A 16,587-nucleotide genomic window follows, 5' to 3' on the forward strand; every position below is an offset into this window, starting at 1 on the left:
TCAGTGCTCAAAGGAGAAGAAGTGGTTTGATTTTGGCCTCAGTGACTGACTTCTGATCTACGCCAATCCTGTACCTCGTTTCATTTTCTGTCCTCCATCTTCCTTGTGTCTTTCCTTCTCTCGTCTAGTACGTACTTTTTTCATCAGTCTTTTCACTTTTCTTTTCTCCTATTTGTTGTTCTCCTCCTCCTTCGCTTCGTTCGCTCACGAGCTGTGTAATCCTTTTAGGAGCGAGGCTGAAAGTCAAGCCTCGCTTTGGGATGACTTTATGTTGTGGAATCTCATTTGGGCTGGACGGCTCTATCCTCCGGACGGACGGAGAGACTGACGACACGGCACGAATGCAAAGCAACCAGCCCCTATTTATCCTGCTCCGTGTCCCAAATGGCCCCCTCTACCCTAAACAGTACACTACTTTTGACCGGATCTCCAGTCAAACGTAGTGCGTATTCTAGGAAACGGGGAGGCATTTGGCACAAATCCCAATCCTTGCAGAAACCCATTTCTTCCTCATCACTCATTCAGTCGTCCTGACCTTGAATGGGACGCTTCATAACCCTCAATTACAGTATGTTTCTGTCATTGCCAACAGAGTGATATGTTGACTTCCTTGACTCTCTCAACCATTTGATCGTCTTTATAGGCCTACTCTCCGCAATGGTATCTAGGTCGACGGCGTGTTTTCATTCCGTTGGACAAATAATAGCCTTAAGAAACCTATGTGTCCGTCTGTAGGACGCAGCTACTCCGCTACCGCCTCAGGAGGCTTTGATATGAGTGGAGTGGACATGGGCCGAGCTAGCACAAAACTGACAGTCAGCGCTAAACACATCAGACAGCATCCGACTCAGCCTCGGAGGCAGCGCTCCGGAGTCCAGGTTCCCCTAGGTTCAGATCCAGGATCAGCGTCCCCTCCCCCAGTCCCGAATTAAACCACTAGTGGGGAAGTGGGGGCAAAAACTGAACCAGCATTAGCATCTAGGGGCAAAAAGTAGCACGTTGCAGGTAAACATGCGGCCTGTATATAATTGTACTGTGTTGTTATTACAGGCAAATGCCGCTACCGTTCAACCAGCCGACCTATTTTTCAGTCATGACAGATGAAGAGCAACAAGACTGTAGGCGGTACGGTACCTTGCCGACATACTGGTGATCCAGTCCTGTGTACTCCTCCAGCAGGAAGAACTGGTTCCACATCCATCCACGCTTGGAGCGCTTCAGAGGCACCCCGTTGGCATCTTGTCCCGTCAAGCCCGTCCCCCCCTGGCGCCCCGCCGTGATCCTCCTCAGCGAGCGCAGCCCGTTCCCGTGGGAACACAGGTACGCCCAGGCGACAAGCAGCAGGAGGATGGTTCTGCCTCTCGACATGGCTTGCCAGGCCAGCGGACAAGCTTCAGCGGCGGCTTTCGTGGTCGATGCTCTCTTCCGCTCTGGGTGGTTGGTGTGAGGTGATCAGTGTCCTTTGGTCAGTGGTTTGGTCACTGGGTCACTCCTCCAGAGTCGGCTCCAGATCTGAAGGGGATGCTTTTGGGGCCGAGCCAGTGTCTAGAACGAAGAACACACGGAACGTTGTTAGAACACCTTACTATGGTGGTACTTCAGGATGCCGTAGAATATCTCTGCCCAGTTCACAGTATTTATATAACCAGTTATGTCACATTCGTCAATACAGTCCTAACTAATCCATAGTATAGAATGAATGCAGATGAAATGCACGCTTTCAGCTCTCTCCCTTTCCTCCATGACATTATGTGCTCGGTGGCTGGGCATGTAGTACATGACTAGAACAGCATGCATTACACCTTCATTATCATAACTCCCATAATAAGCTATTACATCAGTCTCTTGATGACCTTCTGGATTCCTATATGATTATCTCAATGTATCCATTAGGCACCTAGTCCATTCTTGGCGCAGTGTCCAGAAATGTTATTGTCCACACGCCACGGTAAAGATTTAAAATTGAACACATCTATTATCAACAAGAATGTGTACTGGTGGCCGGGCCAAACACGATGGATCATTTAAGAAACTGAAATGAGTCAAATGGACCGCCGGCTGGGTCTAAACGTTCGGCTTGTTGTGTCTTTTTAAACTATCGGTGTGGACACGCTTTGTTATCAGAGGCAGCGGGCTGTCGAAACCCTGAGCAATGTCAGCCCGACTTTATTACCTTAAGATCAATGTAAAGATACGAAGCGAAAAAGGCTGCTTGCAAAACACACAATAGAGGCCCGCTATGTAAGCGCAGAGCACACAGCGCCACACAAAGTACTCGCTCCCATTTTCTCCACCGGACCCCCAGCCCTCCTGTAGCCCTCCGTCTCTCCCTGCCCCTCTCACTCCCCCCGCCTTCTCCCCCCCCCCCCCCCCTTCTTAACAATCCGCAAAGGCACCGTCGCGCAGACATTCTTGGGAGGAAATGGAACGGGATGAAGAGAGATGGGCGAACGTCTTTTTCTTTCTCTGCTCATTAATCCTGTCTGGGTCCTCTCCGGGCCGATGGTGTGGTACCACTGGGGTCTGGACGCCAGGTTATCAGTGGACACACGGGAGACTAGCAGAACTGCCGTCCCTATTACACACGGCCCCAGTCCCAAATGTCGTTCTAGTGCACTGCTTTTGACCAGCGCCTGTATGCTCCTCCTGGAGTAGTGCACGTGGCGCAACGCGGGCCCGTGTTTGGGGCACGGCTAGGCAAACCTGGCCGAGACAGAGAGATGCAGACGGCTGTATGGCTGCCCCGCTTATCTCGGGGAACATAAAGGGGGGGGGTCTGGACATTCTGCCGAATTAAACGCTTTGACCTGCGCGCAGGAAGTGGAAAGAATGGAGGAAGGGAGAGAGGGAGGGAGAGAGGGAGGGAGAGATGGACGGTCGAGACAGAGAGGGAGGGAGGATGGAGTAATGGGGCAGGCGGGGTCAGACCAGGCAGAAAGACAGGGAACACGGCGAGAGGGAGCGATGAAGGGGGTGAAGGAGAGGTAGAAATGTCCTGTCAGGGCATCGTCAGCAGGACGGTCAGGAGAGTGTGTGTGTCTGCGTGTGTGTAGCTCATCCATTACTCTACCGGTCTTCTTTCTCTTGTTCTAGCCATCTAAGCTATGCGCGCTTTCAACCCCGCTTTCCCCTTATGAGGCAAATCGTAAATGGGAAAAGCTGAGGGGTTAGGGCCCGTCTTTCTCTTTTCCTCCGTGCCTTGCAGTTTGTGAGAGCCACTGCCAAAGCAACTCTCCTTTTACCTCGGCGGCTGCACTTCAGCTGATATGCATTATCCTGGGGGATTGTCGGACGCTCGCGGTCAAAGGTCAAATACGGGGTGCTTATATTCGTCCCGCTCCATGCGCCGTCGGCGGGAACCGGCGAGAGTCACTTTGTATGTGTCCTTTTGCCTGCCTCAGCAGTGGCAGTCAGATCCTGTAGGTCATGACGGGGTCGGTCCGTCTCTCCGCCATGAAGGTGGCGGTCTGTCAGCCGTCCTAATCAAGTCCGAGGGTGAAAATAGGAGTCTGAAAGCACGCTACAGGGAGGCCCAACGCCGGCAGCCCAACGCCGGCAGCCCAACGCCGGCAGCCCAACGCCGGCAGCCCAACGCCGGCAGCCCAACGCCGGCAGCCCAACGCCGGCAGCCCAACGCCGGCGGCCCAGTCACAAACTCCATCGAAGTAATTCTCTCATGAAAAGCCCAGGGTTCATATCCGGATACTGCTAGTAGAGTGTTTTTCCTCTCTCTAACCCCACCCACACACACCCACACACCCACACACACACACATGCACTCGGCTTTATGAATTTCCTTAATTGACGACGGGGGAGGGAGAGCGGGGGGGGGGGGGCTAGGAGCTATTGATTTGCTGTAGGACTCAGCAGTTTGCTTGGAAATACCATGAGATCTCTGGGGTGGCATCTCAGAGCTTTGTAATACCTTTAGTCCTTAGCTTCAACAAGCGCGCGCACACACACTACACACACAGTACACACATAGTACACACATAGTACACACACTACACACATAGTACACACACTCTACACACACAGCATTGAGGTAGGCAGTCATTCCTTTCAATAGATTTCTTCATAATGTCACTATGGAACGCTGGAAGCTAATGCCTGACCGATCTGTAGGGAAAGGCCCTGCCTGCTGTCCCTGAACAGCTTGTACCCCTTGACCACATTTTGGCGTGCCCGGGGAAGCCGTGTTGTCCCAAAAAACGCACTGATCACTACATAAGTGCACTAGTTTTACCGGGGAAGATAAAAAAAAACACTTTGGAGGACCAGGGTGCAGACTGGAACGCCGATCTGACTCTCTGACCCCATAATTCTCCAGACAACAGTGGACTAGTAGCAGCAAGTCAGTTACATTCAGAGCTTAGTTTTCTCTACACCGGTGTGGGTGCCTGCGTCTCCGTGTGTTTGCGCGCTGAGCAGCCATCTCCCGTTTTCTCGGTTCGTCTGTTTTCTCGGCTCCCGGAACCAGCGAGTGTCAGAATCATAATGAACCTGTGTAATAGAACATGACACCACAATTATATCCTCCCAGTTAAGAGAAAGTGTTTACAACAACGCCGACACTGCCTGATTTTCGCACTCCCCTTTTACTCCTGTTCCTTTGCTTGCATCCATTTCTGCGCTATTTAATTGCAACCGTTTGGGGGGGGGGGGGGGGGGGGGACAGGAAAATTGCTTTAAATTGCCTGTCACAGACTGTCTGGAGCCACTACATATAGCAATAAATAATACTTGCGCGTTGTGTTCCGTGCGGGCTAAGCAAGATTAATGTGTCTGCCTGCAATTTGAAGCGCGGCCCCAACGATTCTACGCTTGTAGAATTGCATGAAATAACATTTCGACTCGTAACAATTAGCTATTAAATGTATCTATTGCTCCTGTGAACACCGCGACCCACAGACAGAGGCAGTGGTGTGGCAGGTCACAGGAATATCCATCGATACATATTGGACGTAGCAGGCTAATGGCCGTTCCAGTGCAAATGTGTGGCTGAACTAAATGATTGGGGTGGCATTTTGTGGATCCAGTGTGGAGCTAGGCAGAACAGAACTGACCTATGAGATGCAGCAAAACTCCTCCAACACGTATTTTCCCTCACTCTGTCTCGCCCTCAGTTTCACTTCTTCTTTTCCTTCTTATCTTTGTCTCTCTCTCTTTTTCTCTCTATTTTGGGGCAATGGTCTTTGTCCGCTTTGGCTGAGGTTCTTGAATTGATTATTGTTGTGGAAATGGTTCAGGTGGAATGGGAGCTCGGGGGTGAGGGTGGTGGGTGGGGTGGGGCTGGTGGTTGGTGTTACATCTGTTAAGTGCTGCTATACTGTGTATTGTCTGGTGTTTTGTTGTTCTGTGTATTGTAACTGCACGGTGGTTCTGAAGGCACTCAAGGCATTTTATGTTTGTTTGTGTGTCTGTGTGCGTGTGTGTGTGTGGAGGGGGATGTAATGCCAGTCCACACTACATGAAACAGAGTGACGGAGCGTTGTATGTGGTCCCGTTCCGAAATGCGAGTCCCATAGAAGTACGTGGAAGCGATGCTCGGTCAAAGCTTCTGAAACGGCCTTCAGTGTAATGAGGATGGCTCATTAAGGACCAAAAAGTCAGTCTCTCTGTCTAACTCCCCCCTTCCTCACTCGCCAACTCTCGTCTACCTTCTTCTTCTCCTCTCTCTTTCTCGCTCTCTCTATCCCTTTGTCTTTTTTCTCCTAACAAGAGAGGATGAGCGACACACCGAAGCAGCACCCTAGTGTGACCGCTGAGCCACGGCAACCCAGACTTCCACGGCAACCCAGAAAGAGACCCCCGGGGGGGGCAATTAAAAGTGAGAGAGGAGAATGTCAGCCAGGGGGCGAGCGAGGGGGGCTAGCAGAGGGGGTGTGTGGGCGGGGAGGGGGGGGGGGGGTTGGCAGGTACAAGGCCCTGTTACAAACCACATAGGAAACCCTTAAAGGCTGCTAATGTGTGACACTGTCAGCGACAGGTTGTTTCACAGTTTCTCTCACTTCCTATTCACCTCAAGTTAGGGTCGCCTCCCCCTGAATGCACTTTATTAAGGTGACACGTCTGCGTCCTAAAATGACATCTGAATTCTTATGTAGCATACGTTTGATCGTGGCCCGGGTTCCTGTTAGTGATACAGAGAGTAGGATGCAGACTTGGAAGTGAAGACAGTCACAGACAGAGACAGCAACGCTGTCGGAGTCATCGCTCTCCACGCTATTATTCTTCAGTTCTTGGTCCTGGCTAAATTTATCAACAAATCCCACTCGGTGCATTGGGAATAGAGGGACTGACCCAAATACGACGCTTCGGTTTTTTGGGGGGGCGGTGGGGGGGTTTGGCTTCATTTCGGTAATTGTTCATATTGGCCTGACAGAGTTTGCTTATCAGTCGACTGTCTGCAGGAGCAGGCTAACAGACGGAGGGGATTACGCGAGGGCGGGGTTTTTCCTCAAGTCACGAGGCTGTAAAGCAAGCGGGCTAGTCCGAGTGCCATCGACCAGAGGGGCAATAGCCCATCTCCTGTTTCTGTGGCGCGCGGCGGCTTGATGTACGAGAATACCCCATGTACAGGACGCCAGTTTGTCAACAAGGTTTTTTAGTAATGAGCCAATCTGTTGGCTAGGGGGTGCTTGGCTAGCGGCGCCTATTTCGCCCGGTCTTCTTGTCTTCTCTCGGCAGAATAGCCATAGGATCTTTTAGATTCTCATTCAGAAACCTGTCAATATATATTGATTTTGGTTTAGCTAGGAGTGTCTGTCTAGACTCAGTTCTGTCTTGAAAATTACTTTCATGCCGCCTTGTATAATAAAGACCCAGAAGTTGTGAGTGAGGTGAGGATACTAACTACTGAAAGTGGATTCAGCTGAGAAACCAGAAGATGTTGAGAATTATGTAGAAGCCGCTGGAATAATACCCCTTCACAGAGCAGTACTGTACACGAGGCCTACTGTATTTTCATGTTCATGTACTTTCTCTCCACAGAAGGACCGAGCCATCCAAGGGTTCTCCCCAGCTTGCCGCCTTTGTGTGCTTTGCGCAGGTTGTTTGGGGTAATTAGTAGGAACTGTTTACACTCCTAGGGTCCCCTTAAGGATCAACCATAATAACACTAAGTCACTAACAGGACTCTGGAGAGGAGGAAGAGCCCTCAAATCGAACTTAACCGAGTGCATGTAAAACCGGCTCACCCGCGGTTAAACTTGCTTTAGGATCTGTTTATATGAACACGGCAGAGGTGCCGTGCAATGCAAAACGCCTAATTGTAACTTGACGGAGGAGACGACCTGCCGGCTCGCTAACGTCTCTCCATCTGTGCCCGCTGTCAGACTGGGAGATGTAAAACCTGGGCCATAAACCCACGAGCGCCTATCAATTCAGACAGACAGAGACGGTGAGGAGCAGGCTCGGATCGTGTCCTGAACAGGTACACTACAATTCGCGCAAACGCACCATTGGCATATTACCCGTGTCGCCATGTCTACTCAATAGGCAACTCAGACAAATGAGCGTGCACGGTCCACCTCGGGGAGCTGGCGTGTTAGTCCTACCATATCTGTCAGAAGCAGGGAACGTCTTAGCTACGACAACAAGAGCCGGGATGCTAAACCAAAAATTATCGATGCCGAACATTCCCGACAGCTAATTGCAGGCTGTATGCTGATGTCGTTAATTATGATACACAGCCAGTTCTAGCGAAAGGAAGTTTGAAAGGAAATAAGTTAGTTCGGTCGATTGTTAAAGCGACAATTGTCAGCTACAACGAACTAGTGGCGGTAGTTTAAAGGGTTGTAAAAACAATGGTGGCGCACATTCATCGAATAATCTGTATTGGCAATCTCATCAATTCAGGAAATGGTTGCCATGTGGATTTCTTTCAATGTCTCCGCCAAGCTGCATCCCAAACCGTCTCTGTAAACGTTCCGGGGGTGTTCCCTCACCAATACGTCTGTGTACAGTGGTCCAGAGCTAATTTTAAAAACCATTACCAAGCATGGCTGCCCAAAAAAACTAATAAATCATCAAATCTGGGCCAAGTCAATGAGACTGGGCCATTTTCCCCTGGACGCGTTCCAAATTGCACCCTATAATGTGCAGTATTCTCTGACTATGGCCCCCCCTGTTTAAAAAGTAACACACTATATAAGGAATAGGGTGCCATTTGGAATTCTTTCCAGTTATATCCAGTCCGCTATCATTCAAAGGCCCCCCATCAGTCAGCCCAAGCAGGCGCTCCACCGACACAGTATTCACTCCACTTGTCTTCCACGTATGGCCCAGTTTCAACACCGCATCCAAGGCTACCAGACCCCTTTCTTCCCAGTCAATTTATTTTCATAGCCTCTTCAGCCCGGGTTGTGTGCGTTAAATTGGGGTTGCTATACTATCCCGGCTTTCAGCCTACTGTTCTTTGATCCCAAGTCTCTTTCACCCTTTCTCTCCCTCGCTCTCTCTTTCTCTCTGTTTCTCTCTTAGTCTAATGGATGGCCCTGTGAACGTGTCATTGTGTGAGCTAGCGGAGCTGCTACTGTAGGCCAGTGACATGGTGGTAAGTGATGTGGCAGCTCACCCTGTTTCTCTCTCTCTGTCTGTCTCTCCCTCTCTCTCTCTCTCCCTGTCTCTTTTCCGGTCTTTCTCAATCACTCCCTCTCACTGTCTCTCAGCCTCTCTTTATCTCTTCTCCCTCTCTCAGCATCTCTCTCCCGCTACGGGTTTCTCTCCTTCTGTTTCTGTCTGTCTCCACCCCCTTATCAGTCTCTCGCTCGTTTCTATGAATCATTCTATCCTAGTTGGTTTGTTATCGTCTCCCCAGCTAGCAGGCTCCGAGGGGCTGGAGTCCTCACTGTGACTGATAACAGATAGATGGCGGTTTGATGCCCCTCAATGAGGCACCATCAAGGCACGCAGCTCCTCCAAGATTAATGGCCTATTAGGGTCCTATTTCCTCCATTGTACACTACTTTTTGACCACAGCCCATAAGGCTAAAACTCAACCTAGGGCACTAAAGAGGGAACGCGGTGCGATCTGGAACCCGGCGTTGGTAGACAGATGGGTCACCGTCGTTGCATAATGGGATGGGCCTAATGTGGACCAGGGAGATTACAAATAATGGTTAATAGAAGAGGATCGGGTAATAAGCTTATTATTCAGCTCGTCGTTCTGTCACACCTATATAACGGAAAAGGGGCCTTTTTGTTTTTTGCGGTTCCCCTGTGAGTCACACAGGCTCTGTCAGTGTCATTATGGCGCAGGCCTGCGCTCGGGTAGGATTCATTTTCTTTAGAATAAGTCTGAGCATCTCATTGACCCTGCCTTGAGAATCAGATATGGCGGGATTCATGCGCCTGGAACGATTCCATCGGTTCAGGCAAGCTCAGTCGAACAAAGCAGGCGTCTCTTTAACGACAGCAATTACCGTTTGATGTCTGCTGTCAGTGTGGTCTGGGCTGTCTGTCTACCAATTCCCCGGGCTGGTATGGAAATCCAAACGGATCTAGTGAAACAGAGTGTACTTCTGAGAAATTCCTTGTCATTTGGGATGCATCCTTTGAGTTGTTAGCAACAGCGAAGGAGGAGATAAAACCACAGTGTGCTCGTTTCTTCGCCTCGCTCACTTCCTGTCTCCCCTATTGGGCCATGGTGACGGCTACGCTACGGCCTTCTATTTCTATGCAAATTGAACAGTGTGTTTTTGTGTGTTTGCCAAGAGTGTACGTGTATGTGTGTGTGTGTGTTTGTGTGTGTGTGGACGCATGTGCCAGGTTTGTGTGCCTGCCATATGCAGTGGAGTGCGGCAGCCCATTTACTCTACCATTATCCCAATGCACAGTCCACGGGAAAAAGTCCCCAAATATCAATATAGAAGAAAAAAACTGCTCAAAACAAGTGTAATTAAAAAACTGTGTTGTTATTATTCATGCCAAAATTATTGTTTTGTTTGTTCGTTTTTAATAATGTACCTGGAGATTAGATTGACTGCTACCAAATCGTTACTTTTTAAAATGAATGGTGCAATTTTGAGGCGGATGCATTGATTCAGTAACACAAAAGGTCAAAGAACGCGCTATGAATGGAAAATGAGCAGGGACACTGCATTCCCACGTTTCATTTGTTTCGTTTCCCTCTCTAGCCTGGTGGTGACAATTACAAACAAGGGGAACCTTTGTAAAAACACATCTCCATTCAAGTATCTATTGACGCTTTAAAAGGGAGGTCAGCTAAATATAATAAAAAAAAGCTGCAGACCTGGATTTAAAAGAATATATAGTTTATTGAGCAGAAACAAAACACATTGCAAATCAACAGTATTTATGCTCTACTAAAATAATCTGCGTGAAGGACAAGATGGACATGAAGAATGTAGGCTTGTAGAAACTCAAGGTAGAACAGCAAAGAGTGCTGGAAACAGCCACTTTAACATTATTGATGGTTTAGTTGTACATGCATTCAGAAGGTTGGTTCACAGGCACTTTGTAAAGGTGTAATGTACATTTACACTTGGGAATAAAATAAGACCTATAGTTCACTAAAAGCATTGCTAAACCATATTAATAGAAAAAAAAAGCATTGCTCTTTCAGAGGAATAGCCTATTTGCCCATTTAACTATTGGGACCGTGTAACGTAAGAGGGTTATTTCTGCTTTATCAGGATGTAGCCTTGAAAAATAATGAATTTATAAAACATAAAAGTAGAACATTGTTCAAATATGGATAGATGTCCTTGTCCCAAAAAAGTAAAACATTTATTTACCCTCAGAAATACCGTGGTTATTATATGACATTATTCAATTTCTCTCAGTATTCCATTATGCTCCAATGAATGGCTTGTTGGAATTAGATTCTTTCATTGCGAACCACTCTGTCCGTGAACTTAATGTAACTGAGTGTTTCCAAAGGGCTATGTTCTATAAAGTTACTTACAATATGAGGGGAAGTAGTTTTCCTTTTCAAATCTTTTTAATTAGTTATTTATAAAGTAGCTTTTCGGTGTGAGCATACCCCAACAACAGAATGTTGTAGCTGTTTATTGGTCATTACATTTTTTTATGCAAATAGACCACTGATTGGCCAACTAACCTTTCCTAGGCCTGAGATTGGCCAGCTTATCCCCCTCCAGACCTGTGATTGGCCAGCTAATCCTACGTACCGTGCATTTTTTTTTTTAAACGGTACAAAGAGAAGCTTGAGGTGGGCTTCTCCTTCTCCAATTGAATATGTTTCAGCCAGAAATATGACTTTAGGATGAGTAAATTATGTTATTTATATAAAAATAAATGAATGATTTTCACTACGCAGTACAAAAACTAAAATATCCCCTGACACAACCTATGTTAACCCAACAGTGACTCATGGCGTCTTATCTCAATACATGAATCCGAGTGGGACAGCCTAGTCAATGAAATGTAGTCATTTAGATGTGTTTTTATAGGCACTACTGGGACTGAAGGGGCTTTAATGACAGAACCAGCCTGATTGATCCCAGTTGTGTTTGACTGATTGATCCCGGTAGTACTTTAGAGCACCATTTGATGCATGTACAACACACACACGGGCACGTAGATGCATGTATGCGCGCGCGCGCACACACACACCAAAGTAGGCCCGCACGAAATACAGGCCCCCCCGTCAAACCCTAAACACACAAATATTTAATCATGTTCACCTCACCTCATGACCATTGTGACTTCCAGTGAATGTTTAATTAGCAGTCACATCAGGGGTCTGGCTGAACAACAACCACGAGCCAGAGGTCACTGTCATGCACTGAATCTGACCATATGTGCCGGACACAAGGAGAGGAGAGGTGGTGGACACAAGCCCCTGGCACAAACACCGACGCCACCGGGCAGCCACAACCGGCTCACTATGCGGGGGGGGGCCGTGAGACTGAATACAAAACGGAGGCCGGCTTATCGAACACGAGCCACGTGCTGCCGGCGTGCTCAGACGCAGCGCCGTCCCAGGCAGGAGGAGAAGGTCTGTGGAGTGCCTCTACGCCTATCAGTACCCCCCCTCACCCCCTCCCTCCCCTCCCTTCCCCGCTCCTCCCCTCCCCAACCTTCTCCCTACCCTTGTTGCCACCAAACAGGCTTCTTCATGGTTGTTATTTCAGATAAACAATCAATATCACATTAAAGAGGCAGAAGAGGCTACCTGGTCTTAAAGAGTTAGATGAGGAAAATCATTCAGCCCAATGTCATGGACGGACTACAGGCAAACAATCTCCCTCATGAACTACAGGGGCGAACCAATTTCGTAAATGTAGGCCACTTTCTTTCATTATCCCAAGCCATCATTTCTTTGTATTGGAGGTCAACTGATACACACAAACACAGACACACACACGCGTATACACACCATTGTTTGTTCCCCCCGCTTTTCTACACCCTTACTCCCAGAACAAAAGCCCCTTCAGCATTAAACAAGTAATATCCTACTTTATAGCAAAGGTGACCATGGATATTGGAGAGCCTGGCCTTTTAGCTTCATGATCGATGTTGCAGAGCGAGAAAGACCATTTCAACACCACTCCCAGGCCAAGCATTTCCACTTCAAAGCATATGACCCCTTTTCCTGATGCTAGCTTCCAATCCACATATTTGACCAGTCCATTTCTACATTGTGACCACAATGACTCTATCTGGAAGTGAGTCGTGTACCGCCGTTCTCTCTACGGCCCAGCATTTCCCTTTACTAGGCTTGTGTGTATTCACTGTCGTCCCCAGTGACGTCCATCCAAAATGAGCAAGTGTCAGATTCTCTGTATAGTTGACAACAGTGCCAGACTTAGTAGTAGACTTATCAGTAGCCCCAGCAAATGCTGGTAGCTCAGTGCTACTGCATTCGGTTATGGCTCAGAGTCACACATTCATGTGGACGCGCACACACACACACACACACACACACACACACGGTGCGTTGCTAGAGCGGAGACCGACCCGAGTGATTACAGGTTCTGTTTACTAACACTGCAACTCACTCGCGCTTTATTAGGGAGCGCCTAAATTTTACGAAAAGAAGATGTCGGGGGGGGGGGGGGGTTCAGGCAGGTAGGCTGGGAGGATGCCGAAAGTCAGATAACCCCCACCGCCCCCCCATCTCAGAGAAAGAAAAAACTCAGCTGATTTACACCTTCATTACTCTCCCTTACTCTGCTTATTGCACATCATGGTGCAACGTTATGGGCTGAGTCCTTCATTAGGACGAGGCTGGGGGAGACAGGGCTTTAGTCCATAAACCAGCTACATTAGCTCAGCCGTAGATTACAGTGCACCCTACCTGGGTCCCAAATGCCGCCCGATTACCTATGTAGAGTACTACTTTTGACCGGAGCCTAAAAGAAAGGTAGGGAACAAGGGTCCGTCGCCCTCGTTCGTTCTGCTCAGCACCTTGACCCGGGGTGGGCGGGGAGAGGAGCGAGCTTGGCGCCGGACAAGATGGCAGGGATCCGAAAACGCCCCGGGACGTCTTTAACTTCCTCTGGTAGCCTCGTGTCGGTGAGCGTAGAAGCACATTGGTGTCATTGAGCTGCGCTGCCTCGTTGAGGGCGGCCGCGAGACGCGTCGCTGGAACTTGAGAGCACGTGAGCAGGGGCGGCTCCGGATGCCGGCGGCCTTCAGACTATGACATCCCGTAGAACGAGGCCTACGAAAACAACGAGCCGTACTGGGAGATGAATGAAATGTTGAACGCCACATTGGAAGCTCTGTCCGTTTGCGCATGTCTTAAGAGCACGCTCAGGAGATTTTCGGGGCACGCGGCGGGCATCAGTGTGCATCGGGGGTGTGTCCATTCTCTGTTCTCCACCACTGACACACTCCCCCTGACAGTGGGGTCGGTGCGGTGGGGGAGGGGCGGATTTAGAGACCCGCGCCCTCATAAATTCAGCAGATAGAATCAGGCCTGTAGGTGAGAGCGGGGATGTCAGCGCGTTGATGTAAACAGGCTGGGTGAAAGAGAGCGACACGTGGCAGCGTCGGACAAGGGCTATGTTATGAGTGCAGGGCTGGTGACAAACCGCGCCCTACTCCTTCCGCTTTGACCGGAGCTGCTTGGTTAGGGCGCAGGGGGCCGTTTGGAGCGCGGCCGGTGTCTGTGTGTAGACCACGTCGCTCTGTCCTGCCCTGTTCTACTCGACTCTCATCTGGAACAAGTTGACAGAATACGTTGACAGATGCTTCGCCTGCGTCCATTATTTATGAGGTTGAAGAGGGTGGGTACAGGATACGGATCGACTGCATCGCATTTTTACAAGTGGTTTGAGGCTGTATCTGTTAGCAAGGCTTGGAGTTATGACTTGGTGGACTTTGATTGGAGTCTAGCTTTTGTGAGCCTCTGAGTTATGGGATACAAGGGCTCAAATCTATTCCACATTTCTGAATATAGTTTAATTCAAACAACAAACTTGTTTTATTAAACGAATGCTAATTATCAAAGTTTAAAATACAAGACTATATCAAGTTTGTTTTTCCATGATATAACAAATATGTATTTTTCTTTTTTAAAGGGATCATGATCCCTTCAAAATAACCTTCAAGGTAACCCAACCACAAGACCGCTGTCGTTATTTGAATTGGTTAAATTGCTCTACAAAAAAGGGCAATACACAAGTCATTTCAGAATTGACCAACCCTGTGGGACTGACACTTTATCTGGTTGGCTTCTGTTTAAGCCAGCTTTGAAGTTGTGTAACCCTGGCATGTCATGAGTAACCACTCCACCTGTGAGTCTAACCCCAGTCACTTCGGAGTAGCTCTCATTCCCTCCAGACAGTGAGGGGCCTCTCTCTCTAGCACCTGTGTGAAGGGCCATACACACACACCCACCCACACGCATGCATGCCGTCTCTTACGTCACCCCAATGGCACCCTAATGCCTATTTAGTGCACTTCTTTAGACCGGAGCCCATGGAAAGGAATGCATTTCAATGGTCATAGGGTGCCATTTAAGACGTGTCCTCAGTCTTCTTTTAAAGCCACTTAGAGAGGCTGAGCCGAGAGCGTGGGCCATTTGATCGAATTAAGAGGATGATTAATTGAATCTGCCGGTGAGGAGCTTCAATAACTGAAAAAAAAAAGAATTGCCCAGCGAGGGCACCCTAAAAGACGGGTGTCTAGACGCAATCATTCACAGTCTACGGACAGCTGTATCAGTTAGCATGCGTCCTAAAAAGGCACCTGTTCTGTTCTAAGTGCACTTCTGATAACCTGAGTCATACGGGCCAGGGAGCAGGGGCTCATTCCAGATGCAGACTTCATTCTGTGACACCGATGGCTCCGCGTTTCCACTTCTTCTGATGCCTCAACTTTTCCCTCTGACGGAGTAGGCGTCACCAAAAGTTTGTACCGCACTACTTTCGACTTGGACTCATAATGACACATCACGATGACACATCTCCGGTCAGAAGCAGTGCACAGCATCAGAATCACAGGGTGGCGCACTCCTTGCTGATCTATCTGCTGGCCCACCGCTAGCTAAATAACACTAACAAGCACAATAATTAATACAAATGGAATGTTTAATGCAATTTTTCCATTTCAAAGAAATTCCCCAAGCATCTTACTCAACTCCGGCAAAGTCCTGAGGGCTAACAGTAACCCTCGTTTGGCATCGCCTTCATTATATTCAACTCAATTAATAAGGAGTGCCCTGGAGCTTCTCTGTCAAGGCAGGGTTTGGTGGATTTTAAGAACGCGCGGTCACACGCAGGCACTCGCATGCACGCGGGCGCCTGCACTCAACCTCCGCGACAGGTCCTAAGTCTCGCAGTCTTTGTCGGTGTCAGAAAGTAATTGGAGGCCTTTGCAGCCCGTTCACATCCAACTGTCAGTTAGGTGTGTCACAGCACCGTGTTCAGCTGTTCTGGATCTCAAAGGGTGACCTTTTTGACAAAAGCTCTGACTGGACACGCGTTCCCCTCGCCGTACTGAAGGTACCCAGGTCTCTGGTCATACCGATAGGCTTGTACACCACGGTATTGTTGAATTATTTATTATTCTGGTAAATGGTCATTTTCTGCTTGTATTGTATCGTTTCAATCGTCTTGTGTGCCTTCGGCTACAACTGGGATTACATAGACCGTGTCTAGACAGTCGAACAGTTTGGATCTCTTTTCCACCACAGATGTGTATTTTGAGAAGACACATCCAGTCCTGGTTTTCTATAGTTACCTATCGGATGAGACTGAAAGCACAGAAATAGAAGAATGTAGAATTTGGGTCAATGATTATCTCTATTCATTCTTTTTCTATTCAATTAATCCTATCCGATTTTAGAATTCAGAATGTAAACTTTTGAAAAACTGGTCCCAGATCTTTTCAAAGACCAATTAGTGGGAAGAATATCCGACCTGGAGTTGTAACGGTCTCTCTTTCTCTGAAATGCTATTATTAGTGTTCCGATTATGGCGTTAAGTCTCTATCTAACAGCTAGCAGAAAGGCTTCAATGACGAAACACCAAGCTGTTCTGAGTTGACAAAGGGTAGCGAGGTCTACTTTGTTTGTGGTCCAAGAGTCTATGGACAGTGACAGATGAATTAGATGTGTGATGGAGTTCACAGTCATGACAGCTGATTCAC

General features: G+C 48.4%; 1 protein-coding gene across 5 annotated transcripts in view; it reads right to left on the minus strand.

Moving 5' to 3' along the window:
- LOC105031120 (cadherin-6) overlaps positions 1-16,587 on the minus strand; it is a 59,378-nt gene that overhangs the window by 32,197 nt on the left and 10,594 nt on the right. For 2 of the 5 annotated variants that reach the window (XM_010905371.5, XM_034289404.1), the window contains exon 2: positions 1,135-1,545. In XM_010905371.5, the coding sequence (XP_010903673.1) occupies positions 1,135-1,368 (234 nt within the window). In that variant the 5' untranslated portion in view covers positions 1,369-1,545. Of the gene's footprint in view, positions 1-1,134; positions 1,546-2,396; positions 2,412-4,363; positions 4,384-9,425; positions 9,504-16,587 lie in introns of those variants that run through there. The other 3 variants (XM_010905372.5, XM_020045004.3, XM_020045003.3) reach the window with 3 other exon arrangements.

Source organism: Esox lucius, chromosome 21, assembly GCF_011004845.1.
Source record: "Esox lucius isolate fEsoLuc1 chromosome 21, fEsoLuc1.pri, whole genome shotgun sequence".
Taxonomy (NCBI): domain Eukaryota; kingdom Metazoa; phylum Chordata; class Actinopteri; order Esociformes; family Esocidae; genus Esox; species Esox lucius.